This window comes from Oncorhynchus tshawytscha, linkage group LG19, assembly GCF_018296145.1.
Source record: "Oncorhynchus tshawytscha isolate Ot180627B linkage group LG19, Otsh_v2.0, whole genome shotgun sequence".
NCBI classification, from domain to species: Eukaryota; Metazoa; Chordata; class Actinopteri; order Salmoniformes; family Salmonidae; genus Oncorhynchus; species Oncorhynchus tshawytscha.
In genome coordinates, this window is record NC_056447.1 from 38264054 (window position 1) to 38282996 (window position 18943).

The 18943-nt window shown below is 40.8% G+C and overlaps 1 protein-coding gene across 1 annotated transcript in view; it reads right to left on the reverse strand.

The window, feature by feature from the left end:
* Positions 1-5644: 5644 nt before the first annotated feature.
* The window catches only part of slc17a8 (solute carrier family 17 member 8), a 36250-nt gene continuing 22951 nt past the window's right edge, over positions 5645-18943 (reverse strand). Inside the window, exons 7-12 of the mRNA XM_024380343.1 lie at positions 13546-13688; positions 11817-11966; positions 7442-7574; positions 6995-7105; positions 6439-6566; positions 5645-6146 (exon numbers count right to left, since the gene is read on the reverse strand). Of these exons, the coding sequence (XP_024236111.1) occupies positions 5805-6146; positions 6439-6566; positions 6995-7105; positions 7442-7574; positions 11817-11966; positions 13546-13688 (1007 nt within the window). The 3' untranslated portion in view covers positions 5645-5804. The remainder of the gene's footprint in view (positions 6147-6438; positions 6567-6994; positions 7106-7441; positions 7575-11816; positions 11967-13545; positions 13689-18943) is intronic.

Genomic DNA, 18943 nt, shown 5'->3' on the forward strand with positions numbered 1-18943 from the left:
TATATATATATATATATATATATACATATGTGTTTTAAAAACACAAGCGTTTAATCATTAATGGGTCTGTTGCTCCATCCAAAGAGGCCCTTCTGAGTCAACAGAACAGACAGTCGATCTGAAATAAACAGGACCTTTGCGTTTGACTGCTGCCTGTTTGTGGACTAAATAGCTGCTCTGTGTCCAAGGGCTTTGTAGGTGACTGGTTTGTGATAGCCTGATGAGAAGGACACGTAGTGGGTCTGAGAACCATGTAACGTGTACAGTAGGCTACTGTATTTTCTCCACTATTACATAGATTGTATTGCTTTCCAGTGGTGTTTTTGAGTGAGGGTATGGTAACCGATAAGGGTGCAATTTCCATTGGTTTATCGTGGTGGACATGTTGTAGTGTGGCCATAACCAATAAACACTGCCAGAAGTAATGGTGCTACAGATGCAGCATTTGTTGGGGTGTCACAGCAAAGCACAGACAAGTGTTGAATGGCTTGCTTCATATACGGTATAGTATGGCCCTCAAAAAATAAATCACCCTTATTTTTGTAGTGTACAATATGCTATCTCTTTTCACTCCTCATGCACGTTCACCCTTTCTCCTTTAACCTCATGTTTAGTTATTGATTGTGAATGTAAAAGCTGACTGTTTACTATTTTGAACCTCCTCCTAGGACTGTCGCAAAAATACCAATGAACCAATAACAAGGTCCGTAACCTTGAACCCTTCTCAGGTCTATCCGTCAGAACAACTTGTTAACATACTGTACAATAGCAGATAACAAGAATATAGCAAGCTGACACAGCATTCCCCTCTGAAAATCTCTACAACTAGTCTTATACAGGATAGAAAGAACAAGTAATAGCCTATCTTGAAATTACACGCTTCAATTCATTCTTTTTCATTCCTTATATTCATCCTGAGTTACTGCTTGAGCATTCCACTTATAGTAGCCCATTTTAAATCAGGAATTACAATAATTAACAGTGTTTGCCTACACAAATTACTGTAACCTCGGGGCGGCATGGTAGCCTAGTGGTTAGAGCGTTGGACTAGTAACCGAAAGGTTGCAAGTTCGAATCCTCGAGCTGACAAGGTACAAATCTGTCTTTCTGCCCCTGAACATGCAGTTAACCCACTGTTCCTAGGCTGTCATTGAAAATAAGAATTTGTTCTTAACTGACTTGCCTAGTAAAATAAAGGTAAAAATAAAAACCTAAAGTGTCCCACTAATTTGCTAGTTATCAATCAATGTGAGAATGAAGCAGCTTACTGATGGATGTAAGTGTTCAGGAACAGATAAGGAGGATGTTTAGATGGGAGATGGGAAACGGAGTTGTCACATTGATTCAGAGAGCTAATTTGAGCCACCAATGTAAACACATAGCTTAGTGTTGATTGTAGAGTGGCCATTTTGTGTCATAGTGACAGATAAAGACAGTCCAACTTCAATGGGAGGAAACCAGTGTGAATGTGGTTTTTATTAATGCGTTCAATTACTCATGGCAAAGAGTGTTACCTTCAAACCACACATGGAATTTACCGTAAGGCCTTGTGCTTTCTTTGACCTTGTGTGTGAGGTCAGATTGAGGTGTACAAGTTGGAGTGTAAATAATTAAGTTCACACAAGCCTGAAAGCAGCTTTGCCCCCATTTACAATGGGACAAATTGTGTTTCAAACTGTACGATTTATTTTGAAATAAAACAATTGACGAATTGCACTTGATGGTGGATTTACCACAAAGAACTTTGAAATGAACAATCAGTGGTGGAATGAAAAACAACTTGGTTTACATTACTCAATGAGTTAAGACTTGTTCAGTGTGGTTACTTTTTTAAACAATAAACCTCGAATAGATCATATTAGGTTAAAAGCTGGCAAATCTGAAAATAGTAAAGTCCATATATTAAATAAACTATTCTGCAAACAATAGGATAAATAATTATATACTGTTCCAAAAAACTAAACAATCCAAGTATCACTGATTTTATAGTCCCAAAAATAGCAATAATATTTATCCCATATAATGTTGACTAAAATGTAATTGCATCAATAGATTGCAGTAGTTTGAGGAGTAGTCAATCTACCTCTTATTTACATTCAGAAAGTGTTTAAACATTTTTGGGAATAAACATGAATATCAAATAGATCAACAGTAGATGATTGCATGATGATATGTGACATCAACCCACTCCATGAGATATTGAATTGGAGAATATGTGCAGTTTTACCTTCCACAGTACATTTGTCTTACTGAGAGCTTACAGCACCAACATTACATATAGCAATGCTGAAAATAGTGCATTAAAGGGGAACAGTGGGACTAGGGCCTGCTAAGGCATGGACAGCAGGCTGAATGCTGTGGTAGAGTGTCATCACTGAACAGTAGCAAATCGGTACAAGCAACAAAAAAGGCAGATCATTTTAACATTGTGGTCTTCTTATTGGAAAGCAAACCAGTCACATTCATGATATGCACATACCCCTTAGTTGCATAGCTGACACCAAACAAAGCTATTTACATTAAATTAAAAGGTAAGCCACACTACAGTAGGTTTCATCTGCACTTACTGTGCAAAGGAAGTTGGTCAGCAGTTGTAAGGAAGAGAGAGAGAGGTATGACAGAAGTGTTATGTTTCTTTAGATTCCGATAAATTGAGTTAAAAACATGTTAGTGTATCAAAACCATGTGTCGTAGAAATTCTGATGTGGTATCCATTTATGAATATTTGTATGTTTGATTGATCTTGCATTTGATCAATCGGTTTTTATGTACAGACCAATACTGTATAAATGAGTGCTTGATAAATACATTTTTTATGTTGATTTGATTTATAATGACATAAAATATGAATGTATTAATTTGTCATGTCTGATGCTGCCTTCAAGTGCTGTCGGAAATGTGGAATTACAAGGTTCCGAGTTGGAAATAACCACTTGAACGATCCTCAAAGTGGGAAAGTGGGGATAATTGGGAAAGTGGGGATCATTTTGATTCGCAAGTTTATGAGTTGTGACATTTAATCACTGGCCTTTCCCATGATAAATCAAAGCCATTTTTCACATAAGTTAAACTTTGACAATGTGGATAATGTAGCTAGTTTAACATTATTGTTGAAAATGTTAGTAAGCTAGCTTACTTTATTATTATCAATGTTAGTTAGCTCATCTAGCTAGCTAAAATCTTATTGGTCTGATAATTGTTCTGACTTCAAAACTTGAACACAATTATGTTGTTTTTTACGACTTTACAAATGGGAAATATGAGATTATATATTATACCCAAGTTGAATACATTGAATACATTCAAGTAGCTGAATATATATATTTTTACATCAAATATTGTAATGAGTTCCTATCAGACAAATGTGTCTAATTTGTCTCTGATACGACAACACTTACTCAGCCTCCGGCTCAATAATTTGTAACAGAAAATGTGACCTCATCATCAGGACCACATAATAATGAAAAGATTTCTTGGTATGAGGTAAAACTGTCAAATGGACAAAATGTGACCCGTTTCAGGAAGCTAGGCGTAAGTCACACGTCACTACTTCACAGGAGAGGCATTTTAACGGAATTATTACATCAGGTTTTTTGGACAGAAATGCTTTCTGGAACATGTGAAATTTCACATGAAATTTCCTTAATAACAAACTTGTATGCCATCTGTAAATACGAATAAAATTGTTAAATTACGAGCCGAGTCGGTTTAGCCACGGAAAAAGACAGGAACCTTACCGCTAGCCATGATTGGCTGAGATAATGGACGGGCTGGACATGCCAAGAGATGAGTTCAGATTGGTCTGCCATGTAGCACGTTTCTGTCTTTAGCTAACTTGAGCTGCTCAGTATGTGTAGATAGTCCTTGCTACCACAACTTTTTTTAAATATATAACATTAGTCATGGAGAACTGCACAAGTTTTGCTACTGCTCTCAACAGCATTGCTGCCCAGAATGTAGCTGCTCCTATTGACAAAGATCAGTGGAAAAAAGTTGTGATGGACTACTTTCTGTACACAGTCAGTGTAAACCGGAGTGACTTGACACAGCAGGCCAAACAAGCTGTACAAACAAAACAGAAACGACACAGTACGTCTTATTAAAAGGGTTCCAGTCTGCCGTGAAGCATTCATCCATGTATACAGGTAAGATTCTAGCTACATAATTATAGGTTTCTAATTTTGTCAAAGCTGTTTTCATTGCAAGTTAAAGCCTACTGTTAGCTAGCTAGCGAATGTTAGCTCGCTGGCTCGCTAGCTAACATTACAGTATGATCTGTGTAGTAATATTATTCATATTTCAGAAACCATTTGCATTGCTAGTTATAGCCTAATGTTAGCTAGTTAGCTAACATTTAACCAAGTTGGTTAGCTTTGGCTACTTGCAGATTCATACTACAGCATTTCATGCATGGTAGGTAGGTAGCTATGACAATCCGTTTGTATTACTAGTACTATGGGTTTAGTTTATGGTTCACATGTCTAAACAAAATACTCCAATTTGCCAGATGATTACATGAACCATCAAGTTAGCCAGGTGTGACTGGGGGTGATTACAGCCATCTATTGGATTTCATGAACATGTGTACATGTCTAGACAAAAGTGACTGGACAATTTCTATTTTTGATATTGCTACTATGCAAATACGCAAGTAACCATTTACATCTTCTGTATCCTGTGCATGTGACAAATAAACTTAGATTTGATTTGATATAGTGTGTGTTTAAAATAGACAGTAATGTGAAGAACAGCATGACCTGCACCAAAGTCAGATTAGGATATAGGCCAAGGACTAGATAAAGTGTATTTTTACCTGGTGTTTTTCCTTATTGTAGGCTACTACTTTCACCACTTTTAGTCTTGAAATCTTTGGTTGTTTACTACACTCTACCTTACTCACTCTGTTTAGCACATGGCCTCACATGTGAATCATTAAAGAGATGGGTGGGGCTTAAGAGGGTGTAAACAATGCTGAATTGGTGTAGACAAAGGGCCATTTTCTCAAAAGTGGGGTTAGAAGTTGTTCGACTTTCAAAGAAGAATGACTTTCCCATTGTTCCTCAACGGCAGAGTATGATGTGCCATTTTGTAGCTCTGAAGCTCTACTTTTATCCTATGTAAAAAGCACAATTTCAAATTTTGCAACATAAGATCGAATAGAGGTGGTCGTCACAAATGACCAAACAACAACAAAAGGTCAGTTTGTGGTAAATGATAGATGCTGTAAATTCTTTTGTAACTTCTCAGAAGAATGACCACTGATAGTTCTGCCGGGCTGTGTGAATTTTACTCTCCTTCCTTCACTGGATGTTGACGTGAAGGGGAAGTCCTGCAGTGCTGCTCAAGTGACTGTGCCACCCTATTCCCTGTAGTAGTAGTGCACAGTGAATAGGGGGTCAATAGAGATACTTTTGTGTCCTGGTTCTATAACCTTTTCCAGAAGTGGGCATTTGCACACTCCATGTCATGGATATAAAAGCATAGGATTGGTGTAAGCAATGACTGGAGGGAATTTCCACCAGAGGAGACATGTGGGTGGAGCTATAGGAGGACGGGTTCATTGTAGGAGTTGGAATGGAATAAATGGAAAGGTATCAAACACATAAAATATATGGAAACCACATGTTTGACTTCGTACCATTCATTGCATTCCAGCCATTACAATGAGCCCATCCTCCTATAGCTCCTCCCATTAAGCCTCCTCTGGTTTCCTCAGGTTTTCTATGTGAGAAAGTGTGCAAGTGCCCACTCCAGGAAAAATTTGGAGAATCTATACAGCCAATGCCCCTGATTATTAGGGCGCATCACTGAAACTGCTCCTGGTAGTTCCCATTCCCGTGGTGCGAGTTCCCATCATCCTTATCCTCCTGCATGGTGACTCCTCTGTTCTTCTTCCAGCCCTGTTTGCGACCCGATGAGTTCTCTGTGGTTCCATAGCTTTTCTTGGGTACCATGGCAATCTCGCTGTTGAGCTCAGTCTCTTCGGCCAGCTCATCCTCGTCGATAATACCAACCTTATCTTCGCTGGTGCTCTCTTGTTCTGCCCATTCCTGCTTGTCGCCTGAGGCGAAGATAGCATAGAAGATGACCCCTGTGTAGTGCACCATGGCGGCTATCACAAACACGTTCTGCCACTCCAGACGGGTCTACGGGGAAGGGGACAGACATGAGTCAGTGACCAAACTGTCACACACATACTGTAACTTTTTGATGTAACATTTATTATGAGTGACAATGTTGTAAAATAAGTATGTCATAGTCTAGTGCACCAGTCATGTTACTTACATACAATATCCATATTAGGAGGTCCCTTAGGGGGAGTTTTGTCTGACAACTGAGGGACTTCCTAATATGGATGCTGAAGACTTATCCTTGCAAATTTTGCTCATCTCATTGACAGCTATTAGAATGTATCTGTAATGTTGAATGTTACAATACCTTGTGTTTAGTCAGTGCTCCAACAATAAGGGGGCACACCATTCCAGACAGTGTGCCAACACCATTGGAGATGCCCATTAGGATACTGGCATAGCGAGGAGCAATGTCCAGGTGGTTTACATTGAACCCTGAGGATGCCATAACAAGTACAATATATCAGAATAAATTGTTTACCCCACTGTAGAAGCATATTTGGGAAAAGCGCTACATGAATCCCATGTATTATTTATTATTAGATATTGAATACCACACACTACTGATGCTGTCTCTTATAAATTTTGTTTTAAAAATGTCAATTTGAATTAATAAATAACCATTTAGCCAAACAGTAATGTAATGCACCAAGTCAGGAGGAAAACCCTAAATATCTGTCTTACTCCTGTATGGGGCAAGTAAGAGTAAGAGTAGGATAAAACCCCATACTCAACATGTATTTATGGGCTCAGGACTTTACAACAGAAACACACAAATAACGATGTTTGGAACTTGATTTGACTGAATACGGGATTCATACATTATAAATACATTTAAATGGTGCTGAACTGAAGCTTTATACCTGAGATGGCAAAGCCACTGAAGCCCACAGCTAGCACCAGGAAGGATATGGCAACCCCACGTGTGTGACTGAACCCCACCACCAGCAGCAGAGTCGCCTCCATTCCAAAACCTGCAGGGGTCACAGGGCAAGGTCAAAGGCCACCTTACCAAATCCTGATTGGGATGCAATGCTTTACTAGCTTTATCAGACCTGATACAGTACCATATCCAGCAAACAGTGAACATTCCTACAGCGTTAGGTAACATTCCAAGGAAGTCTCAATTTTGTTTTCAGCTGAAGTCAGAGATAATATTCCACAAATGTTTTCAAAATGTCAACATTAGGAGAAGGAAATACTATAATTGTTATAAAAAAGTATGGAGTCACGTTGTATCAGTGCTAGTTTTATGCCCTACCTAAGTACAATGTAAGGGAAATTAAGTCATTCTGTCCTAGGTACTATACCTCCGCAGTTCATGATTTTCCGGACGTTTGTAGTTGACATGATTTTACGACTGCGTAGGAAGTCGGCTAGCTGGCCACCGATGGGCACTACGATGGTCATCACCATGTGAGGCACAGCAGACAGGAGCCCCACCTGTGAGGAGGAACAAGACAACACCCAGAAATAATGGTAAAAGCATCATGCTAGAGGATGAGTTGATTATTTTTATTGGCTGTGTAATGCTAACTCAAAAAACTAAATGTGCACTCCTTGTGCATTATCTACCAAGAGAATTCTCTTTGATTATTATCACAGCCGTGTATATCCCCCCCAAGCAGACACCTCGATGGCCCTGAAAGAACTTCATCGACTCTAGGTGAACTGGAAACCACACAAGGCTAATCTGAAAACAAGGCTCCCTAAATTTTATCAGCATATTGAATGTGCGACCCGGGCTGGTAACATTCTTGATCATTACTACTCTAACTTCCGCGACGCATACAAAGCCCTCCCTCACCCTCATATTCGGCAAATCTGACCATGACTCCATTTTGTTGCTCCCAGCCTATAGACAGAAACTAAAACAGGAAACGCCCGTGCTCAGGTCTGTTCAACGCTGGTCTGACCAATCTGATTCCACGCTTCAAGATTGCTTCGATCACGTGGCTGGGATATGTTCTGGATAGCATCGGACAACAACATTGACGTACACGCTGATTCGGTGAGCGAGTTTATTAGCAAGTGCATCGGTGATGTGGTACTCACGGTGATTATTAAAACCTTCCCCAACCAGAAACCGTGGATTGATGACAGCATTCGCGCAAAACTGAAACCGCGAACCATTGCTTTTAATCATGGCAAGGTGACCGGAAACATGACCGAATACAAACAGTGTAGCTACTCCCTCCGCAAGGGAATCAAACAAGCTAAGCGTCAGTAAAGAGACAAAGTAGAGTCGCAATTCAAGGGCTCAGACACGAGACGTATGTGGCAGGGTCTACAGTCAATCACGGATAACAACAAGAAAACCGTAGCGGACACCGATGTCTTGCTCCCAGACAAACTAAACAAGTTCTTGGCTCGCTTTGAGGACAGTACAGTGCCACTGACACAGCCTGCTACCAAAACGTGCAGACTCTCCTTCACCGCAGCCAACGTGAGTAAAACATTTAAACGCGTCGGCATCCCTAACCGCGTCCTCAGAGCATGCACAGACCAGCTGGCTGGTGTGTTTATGGACATATTCAATCAATCCCTATCCCAGTCTGCTGTTCCCACATGCTTCAAGAGGGCCACCATTGTTCCTGTTCCCAAGAAAGCTAAGGTAACTGAGCTAAACGACTATCGCCCCGTAGCACTCACTTCTGTCATCATGAAGTGCTTTGAGAGACTAGTCAAGGATCATATCACCTCCACCCTACATGACACCCTAGACCCACTCCAATTTGCTTACCGGTCCACAGACGACACAATCACAATCACACTGCACACTGCCCTATCCCATCTGGACAAGAGGAATACCTATGTAAGAATGCTGTTCATCGATTACAGCTCAGCATTTAACCCCATAGTACCCTCCAAACTCGTCATTAAGCTCGAGACACCGCCCTGTGCAACTGGGTCCTGAACTTTCTGACGGGACGCCCCCAGGTGGTGAGGGTAGGAAACAACATCTCCACCCCGCTGATCCTCAACACTGGGGCCCCACAAGGGTGCGTTCTCAGCCCTCTTCTGTACTCCCTGTTCACCCATGACTGTTCATGCACGCCTCCAACTCAATCATCAAGTTTGCAGACAACCCTACATTGGTAGGCTTGATTACCAACAACGACGAGACAGCCTAAAGGAAGGAGGTGAGGGCCCTTGGAGTGTGGTGTCAGGAAAATAACCTCACACTCAACGTCAACAAAACAAAGGAGATGATCGTGGACTTCAGGAAACAGCACAGGGAGCACCCCCCTATCCACATCGACGGGACAGTAGTGGAGAAGGTGGAAAGTTTTAAGTTCCTCTGCGTACACATCACGGAAAAACTGAAATGGTCCATCCACACAGACAGTGTGGTGAAGAAAGCTGAAGAAATTTGGCATGTCACCAAAAACACTCACAAACTTTTACAGATGCACAATCGAGAGCATCCTGTTGGGCTGTATCACCGCCTGGTACGGCAACTGCTCTGCCCACAACCGTAAGGCTCTCCAGTGGGTAGTGAAGTCTGCACAACGCATCACCGGGGGCAAACTACCTGCCCTCCAGTACACCTACAGCACCCGATGTCACAGGAAGGCCAAAAAAATCATCAAGGACAACAACCACTCGAGCCACTGCCTGTTCACCCCGCTATCATCCAGAAGGCGAGGCCAGTACAGCTGCATCAAAGCTGGGACCGAGAGACTGAAAAACAGCTTCTATCTCAAGGCCATCAGACTGTTAAACAGCCATCACTAACATTGAGTGGCTGCTGCCAACATATTGACTCATATCTCTAGCCACTTTAATAATTAGAAATTGGATGAAATAAATTAATCACTAGTCACTTTAAACAATGCCACTTTATATAATGTTTACATACCCTACATTACTCATCTCATATGTATATATACTGTACTCTATACCATCTACTGCATCTTGCCTATACCGTTCGGCCATCGCTCATCCATATATTTAAATGTACATATTCTTATTCATGCCTTTACACTTGTGTATAAGGTAGTTGTTGTGAAATTGTTAGATTACTTGTTAGATATTACTGCATTGTCGGAACTAGAAGCACAAGTATTTCGCTACACTTGCATTAACATCTGCTAACCATGTGTATGTGACCAATACAAATTGATTTGATTTATTAATATTATGTTCAGTGTCATGCCAAACATTTCTCTAACATACTGTACTTTCTTTCATGTAAAACATAATCTAGATGTTGAAAATTATGATCCATTTGAGTCTGATGATAATTGATTCCACTTGTACAAGTACTGTATACAATGTGTTGTCCCATTTGCTGAGCTCTTTCAACGTTTATAGGCACCTTTACCGTTTTTTACAATCCATGATCTTGGCTGTCTAACTAATGACAGAGTCGGAGCAGGTCTCTTTGCTGATGAAGCTTTTAACTTTGAATGTGAGTTTGCACGACCTCAGCTCAGCCTGTCAGAAAACCACCCATAATAGATTAGTTTAACTTCTTGATGCACCCATCCCGTTAGCGGGATCAGTTATGTCAACATTCGCTGAATTGCAGCGAGACAAATTCAAATTAAATTCTTAAAAATATTTCATTTTCATGAAATCACAAGTGCAATATAGAAAAACACAGCTTAGCTTGTTGTTAATCCGCCTGGCGTGACAGATTTCAATAAAGCTTTTCGGCGAAAGCATACCAAGCGTTTATGTAAGAACATCTCTCTCAGTAGACAAAATATTACAAACAGCTAGCAGCCAAGTAGATTGGTCACGAAAGTCAGAAAAGCAATAAATTAAATTGCTTACCTTTGATGATCTTCAGATGTTTGCACTCACGAGACTCCCAGTTACACAATAAATGTTCCTTTTGTTCCATAAAGATTATTTTATATCCAAAATACCTCCATTTGTTTGGCACGGTATGTTCAGAAATCCACAGGCTAGAGCGGCCACGACATCGCAGACGAAAATTCCAAATAGTATCCGTAATGTTCACAGAAACAAGTCAAACGTTTTTTATAATCAATCCTCAGGTTGTTTTTTCAATATATAATCGATAATATATCAACCGGGACTTTAGCTTCTTTAAATAGGAGAGAGAGACAATGGCTGATCCAAGCTGTTGCGCAAGCAAAACTCTGGGGACACCCAGCAATACACTGACGCGATGTGATCTTTCTCGCTCATTTTTCAAAATAAAAGCCTGAAACTATGTGTAAAGACTGTTCACAACATGGGGAAGCCATAGTAAAAGGAATCTGGTTGATATCCCTTTAAGTGGAGGGAAGGCATTCAATGGAACATGGAGCTTTCAAAATAGAGGCCACTTCCTGGTAGAATATTCCTCAGGTTTTCGCCTGCAATATCAGTTCTGTTATACTCACAGACAATATTTTAACAGTTTTGGAAACTTTAGAGTGTTTCCTATCATAATCTGACAATTATATGCATATTCTAGATTCTGGGCCTGAGAAATAGGCAGTTAAATTTGGGTACGTTTTTCATCCAAAAATCAAAATACTGCCCCCTACACTCAACAGGGTTTAACAGAGAGACGCAAAAATAACGCAACAAAAAAACAGGCACATGGACTGCTGGTCAGAATTGCCATTATGTCCAATTCGCCCCTGATTGTGGTCTCATTTTTCATGAATAACAAATTGCATAGAGACTTAGATCTTTACCACACAGAGTGACTGTGAAACCAACCTTGCCAATGGAGAAGCCAAACACCTCCTCAAAGTAGGCTGGCTGGCTGATGAGGAGCAGATAGAAGGTCCAGCTACGGCAGAAGTTAGCCACGATGATGGCATAGACAGGCATGGAGGTGAAGAAACGACGCCATGGAGTCTTGAATTTCTGTGGTGGGCCAGAGAAGAGGGACCTGATCTCACTGACTCATGGCTCAATTTCATGGGTCAATTTCATGGGTCAACCTGGGTTATGTATAGGGTTATGTTTTCATTTGTCACCAATTTCAAGGGTCAACTGCACTCAAATGGGTAGGCTGTGCATTACTGTTGTTAAACCTGCTCATGTCTCCATTTATGTTTTCATTTGTCAAGCTTGATAATATCTTATATGGGTGTCATAAAACTTCTCTAAGTACAGTACTTACAAGAACAGAATATTCGAAAAAACATAAATCTTATATCTATACTGAACAAAAATATCAACATGCAACAATTTCAAAGACGTTACTGAGTTACAATTCATATAAGGATATCAATCAATTTAAATTAATTAATTAGGATCTAATCTATGGATTTCACATGACTGGGAATACAGATTTGAACATTATCTGTTGGTCACAGATACCTTAAAAACAAACTAGGAGCGTAGGTCAGAAAACCAGTCAGTACCTGGTGTGACCACCATTTGCCTCATGCAGCGCAACACATCTCCTTCTCATAGAATTGTTTAGGCTGTTGATTGTGGCCTGTGGAATATTGTCCCACTACTCTTCAATGGCTGTGCGAAGTTGCTGGATATTGGCGGAAACTGGACCACGCTGATGTACACCTCAATCTAGAGCATCCCAAACATGATCAATGGGTGAAATGTCTGGTGAATATGCAGGCCATTGGAGGAACTGGGACATTTTCAGCTTCCAGGAATTGTGTACAGATCCTTGCAACATGGGGCATTGCATTATCATGCTGAAAGATGAGGTGATGGCGGCAGATGAATGTCACGACAATGGGGCTCAGGATCTCATCACGGGATCTCGTATCTCTGTGCATTCAAATTGCCATTGCTAAAATGCAATCATGTCTGTTGTCCATAGCTTATGTCTGCCCATACTATAACCCCACTGCCACCATGGGGCACTCTGTTCACAACATTGCCATCAGCAAACCACTCGTACACATCACGTCATACATGTGATCTGCGGTTATGAGGCCTGTTGGACGTACTGCTAAAATGAATTTACATTTTTCTATTTTTCTCTAAAACGTTGTTTTCAACGTCATTTTAGAGAAAAATAGAAAAATGTAAATTCAATTATCTGGCAACAGCTCTGGTGGACTTTCCTGCAGTCAGCATGCCAATTGCATGCTTCCTCAAAACTTGAGACATCTGTGACATTGTGTTGTGTGACAAACTGCACATTTCAGAGTAGCCTTTTATTGTCCCCAGCACAAGGTGCACCTGTGTATTGATCATGTTGTTTAATCAGCTTCTAGGTATGCCACACCTGTCAGGTGGATGGATTATCTTGGCAAATTAGAAATGCTCAATAACAATAATGTAAACAAATATGTGCCGGAATTTGAGATAAATTAGCTTTTTTGCATTTGGAAAATTTTGTGGATCTTTTATTTCAGCTCATGAAACATGGGAACAACACTTTACATGTGGTATTTATGTATATTTTTCAGTGTATGATACTCTATACTAATGCATCTGACCGCAGCCAGATCTAGCAGAGGCATACCTCAGTGGCGCTCAATATTTTGACACCCACGCCAATGGTGGTCTCTATGTAGATCCTCTCCTCATCGCTTATAGTGGGGTGGGCGGCTGGGCTCCCATAGGCAAGCAGGAGCCAGAAGATGTACCATATAATCCCAAATACACCTGAATGCATATAAATAAAAAATACAGGTTATCATCAATTCTCATATCGTGATATGGATCTAACAAAAAATAGTCTGTGTAACTGACAATTAACCTGTAAGTCTATGTCGTTGTTTTTTGTTTGAATCATTATCGTAGCAACACACCTTTGGAGTGAAGGCAATCCCGTGCTTTGTTAGCTAAATTTTCATGTCTTCGGTTGAAGTGTGTATGTTAGGATGGTAACATTATAATAATTAAGGATGAAGAGTGAATTCATGCCAGGAATAGTAAGTATGAAACTTTTGATTTCCTCACTTCTGTAATAAGCAGCCAATTAGGTATTTTTCCTTTATTCATGTGTTTAATTTGATACTGTTATAGCGCTAAACTGTTTATGTTGGTAAGCACTTCAGAGTTATACCAAGCTAAGTCCCTCGTAAGACAAGGTTGTAAGAGTGTGCTTAACTGTATTTTTTATTTACTTTATAGTTCTCACGGAAGGTGATAATTGTGACTAAAACTACAGAATAAAGCCGGCAGTTAAAATCAAGGAACGGTTGTGCTCGTGTTTATTGGAGGGAGCTACAGTCTGTTTTCAACAGATTTACAGATTATTTTTCATATTGTAAATGTAAAGCATTTATGGGCTGTTTCCTGGGCACTGTCTAATCATAGTCCTGAACTAAAAAGCATAGTCCTGGACTAAAAAGCAAGATCAATGGAGAATTTGAATGGAAAATATTTTTATTCCAGGATTAGGCTTAATCTGTGTCCAGGATTTGTAAAAGATAATAGAGATGGAAAGAGGGCACACCTCATTCCTTGGCTCATCTCTCCTGCTGACATGAATGGAATTATATGATCCCTCCTTATCCACCCCACCAGAAATAGAAATCCTGAAAGTCCTGTAAATTTGGTGAAAGCCTATGTTCTATCAGTGGGTAAAATATAAAAAGTCCCCATGATTTAACTTCTAAGTGGTCTATCTGTAAAAATCTGGAAATTGTGTAGATACACGTCATAGCTACATCATTCTCATCACTGGAGATGAGGGATAATACGTTTCATAACACTTTTAAAACAGTTACCTGCACTCCATATCACCAAATTAGCCAATATATGGTATAGGCATACTTGTGTAGAACACACCAATCCGTTATATTGCATAGATGTGCTCAATTTAAACAGTGTACCAAATTATTCAACTCCCCTTCAAGTACTGTACCATATGTCGCTTTGCGCTCTATGTCTGTGTGTAAACAGAGATGTTACAGAAAGGAGAGGGGAATCCCATTGGACAATGAATGGAGAAACGTCCCACCGTACTGACTGTCGACCCATCACATTCATGTTGTCATGCTGCGTCATGCGGCTGTTAAACTAGTCGTCACACAATCCCTTCTCAAAGTCAGGGTATGAGTCGAGAAACCTGCCTATTTTCCTCGAAGGTACGTAATGTCACGATTCCAAAGCTGTATGATATTACAGAGAACCAGTTAATTATCTCAATTTGTGGAAAATATTTGCAATGCTGTACTTCTTGTTCACGAAATACATGCTAATGTTCCGTTTTTGAGCTAGCACCCAATTGATTCCCATTCACTCCTTGAAGGAGAGCATTCCTTGTCCCAGAATCGCTCAGAATGCATTGCGCGGCCCATTTGCGACGCATGGGCAATGTACACAATGGGCTAATACGATTCTAATGTAGTTTCCCGTCTCCTTCAAAGTATCTCTGCGGGAAAGAAACGGACTCTGCTCTCGCTCTGGTCAGAGACGAACTGCAAGTTGGACTCAGTGAGATAGACTCCTAAATTGATTTAGCATTTTTTGTGCTGATTTTACAGGTCGCTAGCTACTTCACATGCTGATAATGACTTTGGTATTATTGTGTGTAGCTTTGTTTTATACCTAGCTAGCTACCCGGCTGCAACAGATTTCCAAAAACAATTTTCACATATTTCACAAGCTTGTTATAACGACACAATGAAACATTTGTTACATTTGTTCACAAAATATTGTTTTCACACATTAGTGTTATTTAACACTGTTAATCATAGGAATTAGTGGTTTGGGGTGGATTATCCCTTTAACCCATAGGAAGTCCCACACAGTTGACAACTTTAAAATGATGAAAGCCTTCAGTGGCGTTGCCCATGCTAAACAGGCTTCGTGACAAGTGCGCCCTCTATCCATCTCTATGTAAGTGATACACCAAATCCGTAAATATGGGCACCCTCATAGATATCATCCTAACTAACTCGCCCTCCAAATACACCTCTGCTGTTTTCAATCAAGATCTCAGCGATCACTGCCTCATTGCCTGCATCCAAAATGGGTCTGCAATCAAACGACCACCTGTCATCACTGTCAAACGCTCCCTAAAACACTTCTGCGAGCAGGCCTTTCTAATCGACCTGGCCGGGGTATCCTGGAATGACATTGACCTCATCCCATCAGGAGAGGATGCCTTGTTATTCTTTAAAAGTGCCTTCTTCACCATCTTAAATAAGCATTCCCCATTCAAAAAATTTAGAACTAAGAATAGATCTAGTCCTTGGTTCACTCCAGACCTGTCTGCCCTTGACCAGCACAAAAACATTGAGTGGCGTTCTGCATTAGCATCGAATAGCCCCCGTGATATGCAACTTTTCAGGGAAGTTAGGAATAAATATACACAAGCAGTTAAGAAAGCTAAGGCTAGCTTTTTCAAACAGAAATTTGCATCCTGTAGTACAAACTCAAAAAAGTTGTGGGACACTGTATAAAGTCCATGGAGAATAAGAGCACCTCCTCCCAGCTGCCCACTGCTCTGAGGCTAGGAAACACTGTTACCACCGATAAATCCAATATAATTGAGAATTTCAATAAGCATTTCTCTATGGCTGGCCATGCTTTCCACCTGGCTACCCCTACCCCGGTCAACTGCCCGGCACCCTCCACAGCAACCTGCCCAAGCCCCCACCATTTCCCTTCCCCCAAATCCCGATAGCTGATGTTCTGAAAGAGCTGCAAAATCTGGACCCCTACAAATCAGCCGGGCTAGACAATCTGGACCCTCTCTTTCTAAAATTATCTGCCGAAATTTTTGCAACCCCTATTACTAACCTGTTCAACCTCTCTTTTGTATCTTCTGAGATTCTCAAAGATTGTAAAGCTGCCACAGTCATCCCCCTCTTCAAAGGGGGTGACACTCTAGACTCAAACTGCTACAGACCTATATCTATCCTACCCTGTCTTTCTAAGGTCTTCGAAAGCCAAGTTAACAAACAGATTACCGACCATTTCGAATCCCACCGTACCTTCTCCGCTATGCAATCAGGATTCAGAGCTGGTCGTGGGTGCACCTCAGCCACGCTCAAGGTCCTAAACGATATCATAACCGCCATCGATAAGAGACATTACTGTGCAGCCGTATTCATTGACCTGGCCAAGGCTTTCGACTCTGTCAATCACCACATTCTTATCGGCAGACTAAACAGCCTTGGTTTCTCAAATGATTGCCTCGCCTGGTTTACCAACTACTGGTGATTCTCTGATCCACCTCTACGCAGACGACACCATTCTGTATACTTCTGGCCCCTCTTTGGACACTGAGTTAACTAACTTCCAGATGAGCTTCAATGCCATACAACTCTCCTTCCGTGGCCTCTAACTAATCTTAAATGCAAGTAAAACTAAATGCATGCTATTCAATCGATCACTGCCCACCCTTCCAGCATCACTACTCTGGACGGCTCTGACTTAGAATACGTGGACAACTACAAATACCTAGGTGTCTGGTTAGACTGTGAACTCTCCTTCCAGACTCACATTAAGCATCTCCAATCCAAAATTAAATCTAGAACCGGCTTCCTATATCGCAACAAAGCATCCTTCACTCATGCTGCCAAACATACCCTCGTAAAACTGACCATCTAACCGATCCTCGACTTCGGCGATGTCATCTATAAAATAGCCTCCAACACTCTACTCAACAAATTGGATGCAGTCTATCACAGTGCCATCTGTTTTGTCACCACAGCCCCATATACTACCCACCATTGCGACCTGTACGCTCTCGTTGGTTGGCCCTCGCTTCATACTCATCGCTAAACCCACTGGCTACAGGTTATCTACAAGTCTCTGCTAGGTAAAGCCCCACCTTATCTCAGCTCACTGGTCACCATAGCAGCACCCACTCGTAGCACGCACTCCAGCAGGTATATCTCACTGGTAACCCCCAAAGCCAATTCCTCCTTTGGTCGCCTTTCCTTCCAGTTCTCTGCTGCCAATGACTGGAACGAACTGCAAAAATCACTGAAGCTGGAGACACATATCTCCCTCACTAGCTTTAAGCACCAGCTGTCAGAGCAGCTCACAGATCACTGCACCTGTACATAGCCCATCTGTAAACAGCCCATCTATCTACCTCATCCCCATACTGCATTTATTTATTTATCTTGCTCCTTTGCACCCCAGTATCTCTACTTGCACTTTCATCTTCTGCACATCTTCCATTCCAGTGCTTTTAATGCTATATTGTAATTACTTCGCCACCATGGCCTATTTATTGCCTTAACTCCCTTATCTTACCTCATTTGCACTCACTGTATATAGACTTTTTGTTTTCTTTTATCTACTCTATTATTGACTGTATGTTTTGTTTATTCCATGTGTAACTCTGTGTTGTTGTATGTGTCGAATTGCTACGCTTAATCTTGGCCAGGTCGCAGTTGCAAAGGAGAACTTGTTCTCAACTAGACTACCTGGTTAAATAAAGGTGAAATAAAAAAATATGGCAAACTAATTAGAACTGGGCCTTGACCTATTCTAGACCTCAATGATTTTTTATTATTCAAACAAAATGAAAGATTAATTAGGTAGCAATCCCAGACAGGAAAACATTCATTTCAGTCAATTAATCATATGATTAGATCACAACAGAGCTACAGAAGTGATATTGAAATGCAGCAGGCACAATGAGTCTTATGAGATTGTGCATATATCTTAATCAAATAACAGTTTAGATCAAATGGACAAAACTGATGAAGCAAAACAGAGAACAACCTGAGACTGGTGTAAAACTGACAAGTGACACCTAGTGTAATACATGGAATGCTGCTCAAATGGGAATCACCCACCCACTTTATCATAGTTAGGCCTGGTCTTGTGAATGCTGAAGTCATGTACTATAAGTAATTTGACAGTTTTCCCCCTATCGCTAGTTGGATCATAGACATCTCCCTGTCTTACAAAGATTACTATCTTTGGTAATGTCAGCCATCTGGAGT